A 16,049-nucleotide genomic window follows, 5' to 3' on the forward strand; every position below is an offset into this window, starting at 1 on the left:
TATTGGCTGCTGTGTCAGTGGCAAAATGATCTTTCTACTGGTTGCCTGACAGCATTTCAGGCCTCGTGTCAGCTGGGGTTGAACACCTGTCGTTGTGCTGATGTTAAACAACATAGTTGTGTTATCTCAGACCTATAAAGGGATGATAACTCACGCAAATCTACCTTAGAGAGCATTTCAAATCATCCACACGAGTGTTGACCTGGTACAGTATTCCTCATAGTAAATATACAGTGAAGTTTAAGATGAAGCTTTGCATAGTCCGCTATTTTTTTAATCTAAAAATGACCAAGGTTAGAAATATAAATTACACCTCAGTGGTAATTTAATTTAAATTATTTTATGGGTTCATTTGTTTTCTTTTGGATAAATGTGGAAAAGTCTTTTCAAAAAGGAAAAGATTATTCAATAAGCATACTGTAAGCACCCTCTGGTGGCCTTTAATGTACCATGGCAACTCACTACAATAGATGTCCCTCAATGGAGGATCAATATACTGTCTGATGGAACAACCTCATTATTTTACATGTGATTTTTTATGTTTCAGTCAAATGCCATGTGTAACAAATAAAAACATAATGAATGCCAAGAAAAACTCTAAATTAAAATACTATTTATGTAGAGGTGATAGCAACTAACTAGACATTCACTTAATTATTGGATTAGACATGTATTGCCAAAATGTCTTTATAGTTCAGTCAGTTGTTTTTTGCTCTGTAAGATAATGCAACACTTTTCAATGAGGTTTCATGTTTTAGTTGTATTCTTTGCTGCAAATGCATTGGTTTGCATCCCTGTGATACAGCAGTAATCAGGATTCCAACGTGCATATATTTATAAAATCACAGAATTCTTCTTTCAAGAACCCAAAGACATTCAGTACATCCAACAAACCTATAGAACATTTTAATAAACCACTCACTTTTGATTTTAATTCCACAGCACTCTCTAATGCATAAATTACACTCTCTCACTCTGTAAATCTCCACACACACACACGCACGCACACGCACACGCACAAATCCCCTGATTCATCACTCCTTTGCTTGCAAATAATCAACACAAGGTGAAGCATAGATATGGAGTACAGGCAATAAACCCACTGCCTTCTGGAGTGGAGCATTGGAGCAAATTCACAGTTTTCACTGCTGGATTAAGTTGGGATGTAGCATTGCCCACTGCACACATCAGGGCGTGAGCTGAGGCTGTGCTCCTAGGCTATGCAAAGTCCAGCCCCAGGATCAAGTTTAACCTCCGTTTAACCTCCATTTTGGCTTTTTAGGCGCAGTGTCATGGGCATCTATCTCCCTCCAACAAACAGGCTTCTGTTTTATGATAAATGTTTTCTATGTCCACCTCTCTCGGTCGGTCCTCTTTCTGTCCTTCATGGCCCATTGCTGTCATATGATCCTTATTAATTTAGCTGGCGATTGACAGAAGTCCATGTTCATCAGCAGTGTCAAGAATCCTGCATATAACCGGAGACTCAACCTAGGGAAAAAAACAAAACAAATGTTACTCAACTCGAACGTGCAGCCAATCATCTGGGCTGACCTCATGTCTGCACAAAGTCAGTATTATTAGAACTAGACTTCCTCCCTTTATTTAATTTCCAAGGCAATTCTTGCCATTCATTGTTATTTAGTTTAAAAAACTACTTGATAGACCCACAGACTTGAGAACTGCTTAAGCAACTTTCTTTTGTCATGCCCTTTTTGGGACCCGAATAATTTCTATACCATAAACTACAACGATAGCATTTTTATGAACCGATAACAGTATTGGAGAAACAAGTATTAAAACAAATGAATAAAATACTGGAGAAAGTACAATGCATTTTAATAAAATAACATTTTAAATAAAAGCAAGTTAGGTTTGCCTAACCACCCACATATTGGATTTAAAGATGCAGTAGGTAAGACTCAGAAGACTAACAGTGAGAAAAAATAAGTAGTACACCCTGCTATTTTCTCCCACTTAGAAATCTTGGAGGGATCTGAAATTGTCATCGTAGGTGCATGTCTACTGTGAGTGACATAATCTAAAAATAAAAATCCAGAAATCATAATGTATGATTTTTTAACTATTTGTATGATACAGCTGCAAATAAGTATTTGAACACCTGAGAAAATCAATGTTAATATTTGGTACAGTAGCCTTTGTTTACAATTCCAGAGGTCAAACGTTTCCTGTAGTTTTTCACCAGGGTTGCACACACTGCAGAAGGGATTTTGGCCCACTCCTCCACACAGAACTTCTCTAGATCAGTCAGGTTTCTGGGCTGTCGTTGAGAGAAACAGAGTTTGAGCTCCCTCCAAAGATTCTCTATTGGGTTTAGGTCTGGAGACTGGCTAGGCCACACCAGAACCTTGATGTGCTTATTACAGAGCCACTCCTTGGTTCTCCTGGCTGTGTGCTTTGGGTCATTGTCATGTTGGAAGACCCAGCCTCGACCCATCTTCAATGCTCTAACTGAGGGAAGGAGGTTGTTCCCCAAAATCTCGCAATACATGGCCCCGGTCCTCCTCTCCTTTATACAGTGCAGTGGCCCCGTCCCATGTGTAGAAAAACAACCCCATAGCATGATGCTACCACCCCCATGCTTCACAGTAGGGATGGTGTTCTTGGGATTGTCTTCATCATTCTTCTTCCTCCAAACACGGTTAGTGGAATTATGACCAAAAAGTTCTATTTTGGTCTCATCTGACCACATGACTTTCTCCCATGACTCCTCTGGATCATCCAAATGGTCATTGGCAAACTTAAGACGGGCCTTGACATGTGCTGGTTTAATTAGGGGAACCTTCCGTGCCATGCATGATTTCAAACCATGACGTCTTAGTGTATTACCAACAGTAACCTTGGAAACGGTGGTCCCAGCTTTTTTCAGGATATTGACCAGCTCCTCCACTGTAGTTCTGGGCTGATTTCTCACCTTTCTTAGGATCATTGAGACCCCACGAGGTGAGATCTTGCATGGAGCCCCAGTCCGAGGGAGATTGACAGTCATCTTTAGCTTCTTCCATTTTCTAATAATCGCTCCAACAGTGGAACTTATTTTCACCAAGCTGCTTGGCAATTTCCCCGTAGCCCTTTCCAGGCTTGTGGAGGTATACAATTTAGTCTCTAGTGTCTTTTGGACAGCTCTTTGGTCTTGGCCATGTTAGTAGTTGGATTCTTACTGATTGTATGGGATTGACAGGTGTGTTTATGCAGCTAACGACCTGAAAACAGGTGCATCTAATTTAGGATAATAAACGGAGTGGAGGTGGACATTTTGAAGCCAGACTTACAGGTCTTTGAGGGTCATAATTGTTGCTGATAGACAGGTGTTCAAATACTTATTTGCAGCTGTATCATACAAATAAATAGTTAAAAAAAATCATACATTGTGATTTCTGGATTTCTTTTTTTTAGATTATGTCTCTCCATGATTTCTAAGTGGGAGAACTTGCAAAATAGCAGGGTGTTCAAATTTTTCCTCACTGTATATATATAGTGCTAGATGAAGCAGGTCATTAAAAAAAAAAAAAAAAAAACTGGTTCCTCTGGCACCACCTACAGCCTGTAGTGCGTGGGGGGTGTCTAACTGCGTGTCAATCACTGCTCAGGCACGCAATTATTCTTCCTCGTGGGGGGAGGGGCTTAGGAGACTGATTGGGCTTTAGCAGAAGGGGGGGGGGGGAGGTGACAAAGAGAAGTTGTTGATGTTGAAATTCTTTGGCTAAATCCTGGATCTTCACATTCCTACTTACAGCACCTTTAAGCTGGGGTTACCACACTAGCTAAGGTTCAGCGATAACCTGATACACGGCTATTAAGCATGTGTTTCTTTTTCAGTGACGGTGACTCATTGGTAAGTAGAGAACTTACCCCAAGGATGTACTGACAGGTCTGAGGCTCCAGCATATAGACAGTGACCGCATGGGGAGACTCTGACTCCTTACATCTGACAGAGAGAAGAGCAATGAGATGAGTGAATCAACTGGGAAACATCGGGGTATTGTCTTAACTTGTGTGTTGACCCAGGGCTGTGGCCCTGAACCGGTGCTACGGTCTCACTCACTTAAGCTTGACGATGACCTGTCTGGGCTTCCCTGTCAGATCACACATATCTCCGTGGCCATAGAAGTGGGAAACCAACCTGTCATGGAGCAGAGACAATAAGAGGATATGAATCAACATCATCTCGGTTTTATTTTTGTTCAGGTTAGGCTTCAAATGACCTACTTGACTTTCTGCCCTCCCTCCTCTTTGAGCTGGTAGGATCGGGCGACGTTCTTCTTGGCCCACTCAGCGTGCTCCATGGCGTTCCAGTTCCCGACCACCACCGTGTTCTTTCCTTGCTCTTTATCCTGGGGCACCAAGGCACATTTATTCACTGTACAAGTGCAATCTAATGTACACAACAATCTTCCATACACAGTTAAAATACAACACAATATAACACAATTATACATTTTCTGTAAACTAACCTTTACATTGGTGGAAGTAGAGCTAAAACAATTACTTCATAAAATAATCAAAGCGGAAAATGACTCGCCACCTATTTTGAGAAATGATGACTTGAAATCATTCAAGTCTTTTATCAAGGAAGGTGGCAAAAGTTCCTCAGCTCCAGATTCTCAACTTACCTACTTTTCTTTATTGTATGTGATAAAGAAAAATAACAAAAATGTAATAGCTTAAACAGATACTAGAAGTACATTTCCTTTTTTGTTGTTTTTGTTGATATTCCCCATTAATCACCCATCCTCCCACACAGACACACTCCCACTAGCGTGGATGGACTCTTACCTCATGGTACTGATGGACATGCTTTCCGTAACAGAATTCATATTTCCACCACCCGACCCCCTGGAATACACACACACATTAAGATGATTATGTGTCACTGAATGGATTATTAAACATTGCCCAGGGCCTTTATAGATGGAGCATGCCTCACCCCATGCAGGCAGTACGAGCCGCTGAGGAACTCCCTGATCAGCTGGTCATCCGTCAAGCGAGAGATGTGAGTGGTGCCGACAGTGACCTGAGACTGCCCTCCAACAGTCATGGGCTTGTGGGTGGAGGTGAAGGCCTCCTCCCTCACTGGGGATGTGTCCTCCTGTAACACGTCAAAAGGTGTGAATGAGCCAGGTAGGGGTGGGAATCCCATTATGATACGTCATCACGATGCTTATGTCATGATACAATATTACTGCAATTCTAAACATCTATCTTTCAATTTTTTAGCTTTTTACCAACTATACATTTTCCCCAATTTGAAATGATGTCCCTTAAAGGAAACTTTGTCAACATTTTTCTTGTTTAATGTAAAAAGATAACATTTCTCTGTTTATTCATCTCACTTCCATTTTATTGCTGCAAAAGGGAATTGTCAAGCAGACAAACTGACCAACACATATATAATAAAAGATTAATCCTTGGCGTTTGTGTATCAATGCAGTATTGCCACAGAAAACATTGCATTACTATGCTGTATCCATCCTCCTGCTGATACACACAGTAGATGGAACGTGCAGTCCCCGTTTTTCCCCCCATGTGTCATTTCTGTCTCACCTCTCTGGTTTCGGAGGGGGAGCTGAAAGGTGGTTTAAGATGCTCCTCTTGCTCCTTGTCCAGCTGGGCGAGGCGCAGAGGCCGCAAAGGGGAGCCCGCCAGAGCCTGGCAGAAGATGGCGTTAACCGGGGAGGACTTGAACCTGCAAGGAATATTTGGAAAATGCATTTCAGAGGAACCCTGACACAGCGGACATACACATGCCGTTACTAGCGAGACGTATTACTTTGAGTACGATATTTTAAATTAACAGTTTCTTTTTCTTTAAGAGATGATTTCTTTGGGCATTTTAGGCCTTTAATTCCAAAGGGTAGCTGAAGACATGAAAGGGGAGAGAGAGGGGGAATAACATGCAACAAAGGGCCGCAGGTTGGAGTTAAACCTCTATATATGTGCGCCTGCTCTACCAACTGAGCTAACCCGGCCACAATGTAATTACTTCTGGCAGATCTACCTGTATTTTGGGTGTGGGCAAAGCAGCGGTGTCAACACCACCACCTCATATTCACAGGTAGTGACCTCAGCAACAGACAAGATCTCGTGCTTGGCCTCCGGATGACAGACGTACAGCACAGACGTGGAGCGAGCCTCGTTCTGTTTCAGCACACAAGGGGTCCCATTTCCCATCTCCAGTGAGAAGTAGGGAGTCAGCTGGCCTTCTATATTCTTAGAGGGCACCTGGACACAAGTGGAACGTGTGACGAAAACAGAACAGACACAACACATCTGAAAATTGACAGCTAGCCTGGCAAATATAGTTGTTTATAGTTAAGTTTCACTATTATACTTACATCAATTTCAGTTGCTGATTTGACATTTTCTGCCTCCTCAACTTTATCTGAAGACAATGATAATTTACCTTTAGCATAATAAGTAAAAGACTAATACACTAATTAACTATATTTGTATTAAATCTATATATATCATAAGATATACCGTAAGATGACATACACAAATAAACTCACCCGTCTCTGTTGGCTGGCTCTTCTGTGCCATATTCCCCAGGAAGTACTCTTGAACACTAACCTTCTATGGAAACACACACATATACCTTCAGTACACACTGCGCTAAGTGTGGTTCTCATTTTTGCACGATTTTACCCTCTCAAAACACTGACCTGGCCAGTCTCCTTCTCCTCATGAAACTGTCTTATATGCTTCCCATGGCACACTTCATATGTCCAGTATGACTCAATCTGCAATGTTGGCAAGCCAAGAGCATGTTTAGAGGTCACTCTCAGCGACAGCGTTTAGTTATGCTCTGTTAATGTAGCGTGAACATCTTCTAAACACAGTTTCCTCTGAGAGCAGTGGGGAAATTAGATGGAAATAAAAGTGAAACTTGGGAGGTCTCACCCTGTAGGAGCAGCTGCTGCGTTTGAATAGTGGCTCCAGCAGTTCCCCCGGACTAGGCCCACTGTACTCCTTGTCATCATCCTAAATCAAACAAATGCATTAGGAGCGAAAGAGAGATAAGGCAGAATGGGAAGCAGTGCCAGTGAACACAAGAACAATTAAAAACTGAAAAATCGCTTAACATAGATTAGAATTCAACTGAAATAAATAGACATTACACACACACAAACAACAATTTAGGTTGTCCATGGTTATCATCTAGAAGAACTACTCTTTATGCTTTTCATTAAGTCATATAGAATTAAATCTATTGGTATTATTCTTCTCATGGTTATATAGTGTTATTTATTTTGCTTGATTGTTTCTCCTTTTTATTTTCCCCTCAGTCGTTTTCTTATATCAGCTGTTTATTGCAGATGTTTGGCTGGCTGTCTCTTTTTTCATTCTTTTGTCGATGTTTTTCTTTCTCCGCCCCAAGTCCCCATCCCAGTTCTCTTGCAGGTTTTGTTGCTTTGCAATTGAGCAATTGTTCTTTTCCTCTGTTGTTTTCTGTTGTCCCCCCCCCCCCCCCTTTCTCTCACAGGTATGGTCCCTTCTCTATTGTGTCTGTTTGTGTGGTGTTTGTGCCATTCATCCCCATTTCTGTCCCCCTGTCCCGCCCGGTGACAAATCATACATAAATCATAAAACAGACAACGGAGAGTATTAAAACTCTCTTGTAAAAGTAAAATCAGTATGGCTGTGAGGCAGGATTTTTTTTTTTTAAATAGACATTACCATCAACAGCGACACTATTCTTCTGGGGATGTGATATGTCATATTTGTACAATGTAGAATCTTGCTGCACATCATGCAGATCCGTTTTTTGACAGTCAAACAACAAAGTTGCAGATATGCATGATATCAAAAACTACAAAGATATGACACAGACTGCATGTAATTTAATGGAAGATATAGGCTTGTCTGTGTACAGAATGCCCATCTCTGCAGTGTATTCCAATTTGTTCACCTTTCAGAAATGTTTAAAGAATGAAGGAGCAGAGTGTGTCACACCATCTTTTGTAACATGACATGCCATTGATTGTATGCATACTTGAAGATAACTGAGTAGGAGACGTAAACCACTGCTTATAGACAGCCTTGGATTTACCCAGTTGGATGGATTGAAGCTGCTTTGCCTGATGCTTGTGCCATTAAGTCTTGAACTAGTATCTGTGTAAGCAACAAAAAGAAAACTTGGCTTACCTCATCTCCAGATACCAGGGAAGGCAGGAGACATTTATACTTCTCCTTCTCTGTTGTTGTCATGATGACAAAGTCATCTTCCTTGTAAAGTACCCCTGAAGCTGGCTGAAATCCAAAGACAAACGTCTGTTACTCTAACGTCGCTGGTGAAGGAAAGAGGAAACTACACAGTTGGCAGTAACATCTCCCCGACTCTTTTAGTAAATATACTCCCCTAAAACAATAGTGTTACTAAAGGAGGAGACATACCAGCGTGAATTCAGCGCCAGGCCAGGTGATTTTGAACGGGATTTCGTCTGTAAAGGAGGGATACCCCCCTCTGTTTGTTGAGACGCCGCTGCAGACCTCCAACAGCCCCCCGAGAAGCACCACCAGCAGCCCAGCCATAATCTCTCCTGTCCGGCTGCTGAGCTCTTACAGCCCGCTCCTCATGTAAGAGAACAGTCCGCTCACCACACACTAACAGCGGCCTGAGTTGAGTATTAAACGCTACTTCCAAGTCCGAGGAAGTCTGGTTTTGACAGACGTAAGATATGACTGCAGATGGATGTCAATACGGCACAAAATACAGGAAGTGAACTGTTTGCCACGTCGTGTTCCGCCTCAGGTTCCGCCTGTGCGGTGGGCTGAAATAACAGCAGCCCCCTCTGGTGGCGACACCGAGTATTGAAACAAAGAAACAACTAAGTAAACCTACAGACTGTAGGCTACATTTTAACAGTCTATGATTAAACTATGATTAAAAAATTGAAGTCCAACTTTTTAATAAACCACAGTTGTAATATATTATTGTTTTGTACCGCTTTTTCTAACAGCCTTGGCCAATTGCTGGTTCAATTCAAATATGGCGCAAAACATCTTCATATAACCTGCCTAAGTCCAGCGTGTCCCCTAGGAATAATATATATTGCTCATTTTATATTCACTCTTTATTAATTATGTGACTAACAATGACTTTTCAGCTTTACTATGCATACAATGAACTATTTCTTGCAATATTTTAAATCTTTGCTACATCATTGACATTTTCAACAGCCAACATTCACAATAACCACAAATCATTTTCAATTTCAGTGAAGACCTCTACATTTTCTAAAACACAAACATATGCCTGTCTAAATGTTGGGGAAAGACATACAATTTGCGGAATCAAATGATTTTTCAATTCATAAAGGTAACTTTGAAAAACTGGATGTTAAAATAAAGTAAATACAGTACAGTATAACTTAAAATCGTTGTAAAGTCTGAACAGAATGCCATTCCACATTTTATCTGGCATGAGGGCATAGGAATATGATTGGAAATGGTAGTGAAGGTGAACAGAACTATTATATATTTTAAAATAAATGTAGATCTCCAAAATGCAAGACATTGATGGTATTGGACTGTTTCACAAAAGGGCCATAGTCAAAGCACCATGACCTCTGATCAATAGCAGGTCTGTAAGTATTTCAGAGATCTTTTTAGAGGCCCTTATCTTGTCCAGCTAAGCTGCTGAGAATAGCAGAAAACTCATGAAGCTGTTTTCAAGCGCACACTACAGCTCGCCCAAAGCATTTGCCTCCTTTTGAGTTGAAATGCTTGAGAGGTTTCCAGATCATGTATGTCAAGTATGCACATAACATGGGCAGTGTGCCTCATCTCTGCCTCCCAGTGGATGGATTTGGAAGTTTAATTGTGTCAGTGTGCTGAAGACATGGAGCTGATGTTTTAGGGAGTCTCACAATTATTATTATAAGGACCACATGCATAACTGAAGATGAAGGGCAGTATGAAGGTACAAAGTACAATAGATCACGTTGAGGAGCTGATTTACTGACATTCTCTTGATGTTATGTTACATGCAACATGAAAACAGCTCTCAGTAAACAGGAATTTTGAAGCATGGACCTTGACCATATGTGGTGTTGTATTTTACTGTTAGGGGAAAAATGTAGAGAGCGCCTTTGATGTGTGGAGTGTGAACCTGCAGACAAGCATTTTTCCACCTGTTGGTGGAGCTGTTGATATGAGAATGTGCAACACAGGCAGCAAGACAGAGAGACTTTAGCAGAGATTCTAGGACAAAGAGTTAGAGGATATGGAGGAGAAAGGGATCTGGAGAAACAAGAAAGGATACAAGATAGAGAACATCCCACTAGATTATCCATCCTCTACAACCACTCCCCTCTGCTGCTCACATACATACATCTTCTACTCACACCTGTCTAAAACAGTACACAGACACAAGACATGTGAATGCATGTATGTGTAGCCTGCATGTGTACATATATTATCTGTTATAGATAGATAGATAGATAGATGGATAGATAGATAGAGATTTGTTTCCATGGTAACTATTATTTTTCCTTTGAATTATGATGTATTCTTACAGCATTGTCTGTTTTGGTCTCTTGTTTATCTGATAAACAAGAGAGGTGGGAATGATCATATTTCTCTCCTATTCCATAGAATTGTGTACTTCTTGACTTGACTTTAATATGTATGAATGATAAATATGAATATATAATATATAATATGATATTTAAAAAAAGTCATAGTTCAGTATGTCATTAAAATTTCATGGAACGTGGTAATAATTTCATAACAAATTCATAATATAGTGTGTTCTAAAAACTTCATTAAAAAAGTCATAGTACAGTATGTTGTAACAAATTCCTAAAAAAAGTCATAGTGTGATCCTGTATCATTAAAATTGCCATAAAAAATATTGGAAAAGTACGTCGTAAAAATATCCCAAAAGTCCTAGTAGAGTATTGTATGTTGAAAAAAAGTTGTAACATAGTATTCTGTAAAAACTTGATGAACAAAAAGTCGAAGTAAAGTATGTTGTAAATGTCATAGGATGTCACGTCTGTATGATAAACATGAAGCTGTAACATGCAGTTAATTAGGTCAGCTTAGCACAAAGAGTTGAAAACTATCTGTGTTGTGAGACCTAGATTGGTAGTTGAGATACAGCAGCTAAAATGAGCCAAAACTTCTCAAGTGTCTCTTCCTCGCTAGTTGTTCACAGACTTTTGCGGGAGCCTGACTCAAACTTACCTGAATTCACCACTTTGAAATGAGCATTTTCATTTATTTCACTGCCATCCACTGGGTGAACTTGATTTGCATAGATTCCTTTCATACATCCTCACCTTATGCATAATTGACACAACTGTCATCTCCCCAACCATAATAACATCATTCCAAAGGGAGCGGCGAGAAATGAATCTTGGCATTTGAAGATCTCGAGCGAGATTAAGATATCTGCTAAGCTGTCACCCAAAAAACACATATGTCAGACATCAGATCAATATTGTCACTTGTGCTGGATTTTCCTAATGACATTCATTATTGATTTGGGTGAAGCATTTGCACATGCATTTCTTTTGCAATTTATATAGGTTTCCCTTTGGACTCAAAGTTCATTCAGCGTGTCAAATTATGAATTATGTTTCACTGACATCATGGCCTTTTTTCTGCTGCCCACACCATACAGACTTAATGTGTGTACTGGTTTTGTTGAAGGGATGAAAACACCAACAGCCTCAAAGATTTAACCGTTTTGAATGATCTTCAACAAACTGCAGCCTGTGTTTACCAGCTTAAGGACTGAAGTGTCAGAACATGCTTCCCCATATTTATGTTAAAGCAAGCTTCAGCAAATGTTTCTAATCCTGTCTCCGCTGCATGTACACAGTTGTCAATCATGCACCTGTTGTGTTTGAGTCCAAATAAAACACCGTTATTGGCTAAGTGTCTCTTGTAAGGCGCTGCTACTGGAATAAATGATGCAAAAAGCAAAACAAGAAGTTGGTGAAACATGAAAGAAATGGATTCCAAACCATGCCAGTGGATCAGAGGGCTTCTCTCCACATCCCTGCAGAGATGATAATGAGAGAGTATTTTTGTTTGGATGGATCTGGATAGGCTCCAGCCATTCACAGGACTATAGTCCTAGCTATATTTGCCTGTGATTGAGGCTCAGCTCTTATGTGACAATATCACAGAAGGGTCAGTGGAGACTCAACACCCCTGAGTCCCTGAATGCGTCATAATGGCACAGAGCCCGCAATTACATGTATACAGTATTAATCAAAGTTTCCTATAATCCTATGTATCCTTTTTCTATCAAATGTTAAGGTTATAATATGTCTAGGATGTACGATTGGGTGTTTGACCCAATACAAACCAAGAGATTAACTACAATAAACTCTTGGTTATTTAGATGAGATGTGTTGTATTCATAGCCTGTTTTTTCTTCTAAAAATCTCCCAGTTTTGGGAAACTTCCAGTTACAGCTTTATAAAGCAACCCATCTGACCATGACCATTCTCAAAGGTAACCATGGATGTTTGTGTAAATGCTGTATGCATTGTCTGAGGCTTTAAGCTGTTTCACAGACGCTACATGCTAGAATACAAAAGTCATTGAAACTCCAGAAGTATTTTTTGTCTATAAGCAAGAACCGAAAGTGGGTTAACTTCTTGAAAATACATCCTAAGCAGTGTGCATAAGCCAGAAGAGCTTATGGACGCTAGGGAGACTTTGAGAGTGAATGTCATTTAGTGGTTCTTCACAGTTTGAGAGTGAATGGCATAAATACTGCTAGGTGAGGAGCAGAGCCCTTGGCAGACTGGGCGGAGAAAGGAAATTGAGATTCTGTGGATATTTGATCAATATCAGCACTCGACAGAATTGACTGAGCAGGATTAGAAAGTAAGACCGATAACAGTGAAAAAGATTTAAAAAACAAAACACAAATATTAGGCTCAACTACAACACTATAATGAATGTTGGTGATTGCTAAAATGGAAACAGTTCAGCCCCGTCTGCTACGAACAAATGACACATATGCTGTATCTTTTACTGTTTCCTCTAAATGAGTATCCAAGGAAGATCATTGAACTGTCAAAAACCCACATGAGCTATTCACAGATCGTTTCTTTCTTAACAGTTCGTTCTCTTGCCCATGAGAAGTACAGTATGCAGGCTACTGCATTTGCTGAGTCATTTATATTTGACTTGCTGCTTATTGATGCAAAGAAACTCTACACAATCCATCATCATTTGAAAGCATTCACAAGATCTCTTTGGCACCAATTTGGACCAGAGAGGAGTTAAATTGGCTGAGGTATGTGAAAAACGATGGCTACTTTCATTTCATGTGTGAACACACTACCACACACAAAGGCAAAAGTCTAATACAAAGAATGAAATCTTCTGCATGTGGATTTCATGTATCAAAATATAAGTATTTAAAGATCATGAAAAACAAGCTGCAACAAAATAGACACTTAAATGTACAAAGCAGCAAAAGCGCAAAAGTAAACGTAAATGATTGAACCAACTTAACCTAACCTTAAATAACATCACATACACACAACGGCGTACACGTATGATTGGACATGACTAGTCAGCTTGTCAGCGTAGACCCGAACAGCTGACGAATGAGCCAGTGATTTTGAAACATGAATGAAACAGCTGATGCCAATCAACTAATGCAGCATAACTTCATTGTCTGAACTTACCCTGAACATAAAATACATGGGAAGACAAAAGCTTCTTTTGTTTAATTTAACTTAGGTGCTGACCTTGCCAAGGCGTGCCACCCATTGTCAGATGGGCTCGGCTTCCGTCCGCTGCTACCCTGTCTTTCAGTCTATACATACAACTGTAAAATGTGAGGAGGAGTCCTGGCTCTGTCAAGTCTTGTCCAGTCAAGTTCCTCTAACTGTGAACACCTCATGTAGATAATATTTGCTTCTTTGGCTGGTTTCACATTTAATGAACTGTATGTCTTTGTATGCATGTCACAAAATAATCCAGCCAATAAGTAATCATTTAACACGAGGCTGGGAGGAGGCCTCAGGGAAGACTCTGGACTAGGTAGAGGGATCATATCTCCGACCTGGCCTGGAAACACCTCGAGATCCTCCAGTCGGAGCTGGTTAACGTGACACAGGAAACGGAAGTTTGGGGTCCCCTGCCGGAGCTGCTACCCCCGCGTCCCGACCCCAGAGCAGCGGACAAAGATGGATGGATAAGTACGCAGATTATTCTCATCTATTATACTTAGTTCTAATGTTCTTTAAATCTACTGCAAGTTAAGGGAGTGACTTTGCTTGATTCAATTTTTAGGCTCATTTCCTGACAAAAAAATAACTTGACAAAAACATGTCCATAATGCACATCATTCTGTATATTATCAAATTCATGTGTATTTGGCTTTGTTAAAATAAAAGTACCAATATTATACAGTCTCACACTGTGCCAATGTTTGTTTGTAAAATATTCAAGGTCTGCCCCAAGGGGCCCAAAAGCAAAACAGCTTCGATGAATCTTCTTTCTGTCTCACCATATGCGGTGTTTACTTACTTTCTAACTTAGTGTCTGTTCAACACCAAAACACAGAAACGCTATGTTTCATTTTCAGTTAAGCTGCAGTGCTATTTACACTTCATTGTCATTCAACACTGCACCTCCTCTTTTCTTTTCAGCCTCCGAAGTTTTTCAAACTTCATCCGTAACATCAGTTTGCCAGCATTCAGACAGCCACAGCAAACTATTTAGTAAACAATGTATGGTCAGATGAAAAAGACATGCTGAAATTATATTGGCAGGTTGGTATCACACTGCCTCTTTTCCAAATGGCACAAGGAGTCTGACCTTTTCCTGATCTCAGCGCTGTCAAAAGATGACCTTTGCGCACAGCATCACATAGTCAATGTGTATAAGTTAGAGTCTTTAGACAAGGCACAAACCTTGCCTTTTCAAAATTGCTTGTCAATGGCAATATTGTATATAAGTAATGGCTAAATAATTAAAACAAGACTAGTATTTCCTAGTACATGACTGTAGCCTGTATTGTTGTGTCCATAATGGATTGAAGATATTAAATGTTCATCTCTAGTGGTCCTAGTAATACTTGTTAGGTGTATACTGAAGTAGCACATGACAGGGTAAAGATACATGTGAGACACAACTGAGGACATTTTTTTATTTTATTTAATCATAATTAATTGTAATTGTGTAATGAATGTTACTTTGTTAAACAGACCAGACCAAGGTTGCATGACAATTATGAACCACAGCCCTACTCCTTTTTGTTATTTGTGCAGTTTATATTTTACTGCACACCAGTGCCAATTCTAAGCAATTGTGCTGTTCATACAGCACACGCTGTGACATGGAGCCAATCTGGAGCCATTGTATTGGCGCCTTGCCTATTTTTTTCAGGGAGATCACAAGCAAATCTTGCATGAAAACACGAATGAATAATCTAAAAGACATTGTATATGTAATATAAATTCAATTTAAATTCAATTAAATTTTATTAAACAAGAGTCATCTCGAGACACTTTACAGATGGAGTAGGTCTAGACCACACTCTTTAAATTACTAAAACTGTTGGGTCCTTTATTTTAAGTATACAAAAGTTCTGGAAGTTCCCTACAGAGCAAACGACAGTGGCGAGGAAAAACTCCCTTTTGGGAAGAAACCTCGGACAGACCCAGGCTGTTGGTAGGCAGAGTCTGATGGGCTGGGTGGGGTTGAAATGAAGAGTGGCAATAACAGTCGCAATAAAAGATAATGGTTGAGTGATTAAAAATAGTATTTTGTAGTAGTTCATGGCATGGCCGGGCACTGCACAGCATTCCGCGGAACAGCAGGATGTAGTAGGACACAGCAGAGCGTAGCAGGATGTAACAGGACATCGGAGGACGTGTAGCAGGACCACAGCAACAGCTGCAACCATGACTTTGTAGCCTCCCTGATCCAAGGAAACATGCTGAGGGAAAAAGAACATAAGGACTCTGGGGAATGACTCCCCAGAGCTAGGGTAGTAACAGGCATTTCTGGGACATGGATGCACACAAATGGAAAGATAAAGGAGA

At 40.2% G+C, this 16,049-nt stretch overlaps 1 protein-coding gene and 1 long non-coding RNA gene across 2 annotated transcripts in view; both read right to left on the minus strand.

Annotated features, from left to right (window-relative positions):
• Window positions 1-733: 733 nt before the first annotated feature.
• The window catches only part of LOC117959977, a 19,740-nt gene continuing 4,424 nt past the window's right edge, over window positions 734-16,049 (minus strand). The window contains exon 3 of the long non-coding RNA XR_004660048.1: window positions 734-983. This is a non-coding gene — a long non-coding RNA (uncharacterized LOC117959977). The remainder of the gene's footprint in view (window positions 984-16,049) is intronic.
• On the minus strand, window positions 741-8,751 carry erlec1 (endoplasmic reticulum lectin 1). Its single transcript, XM_034897384.1, has 14 exons — window positions 8,416-8,751; window positions 8,167-8,271; window positions 6,922-7,002; window positions 6,684-6,761; window positions 6,531-6,594; window positions 6,357-6,403; window positions 6,020-6,243; window positions 5,566-5,707; window positions 4,949-5,110; window positions 4,798-4,857; window positions 4,231-4,355; window positions 4,067-4,144; window positions 3,874-3,949; window positions 741-1,491 (listed from the first exon to the last, which is right to left on the minus strand). Exons 1-14 carry the CDS (start codon window positions 8,551-8,553, stop codon window positions 1,420-1,422), a joined length of 1,452 nt encoding a protein of 483 aa, XP_034753275.1. The 5' UTR covers window positions 8,554-8,751; the 3' UTR covers window positions 741-1,419.

The sequence above is a fragment of the Etheostoma cragini genome, chromosome 17, assembly GCF_013103735.1.
Source record: "Etheostoma cragini isolate CJK2018 chromosome 17, CSU_Ecrag_1.0, whole genome shotgun sequence".
NCBI classification, from domain to species: Eukaryota; Metazoa; Chordata; class Actinopteri; order Perciformes; family Percidae; genus Etheostoma; species Etheostoma cragini.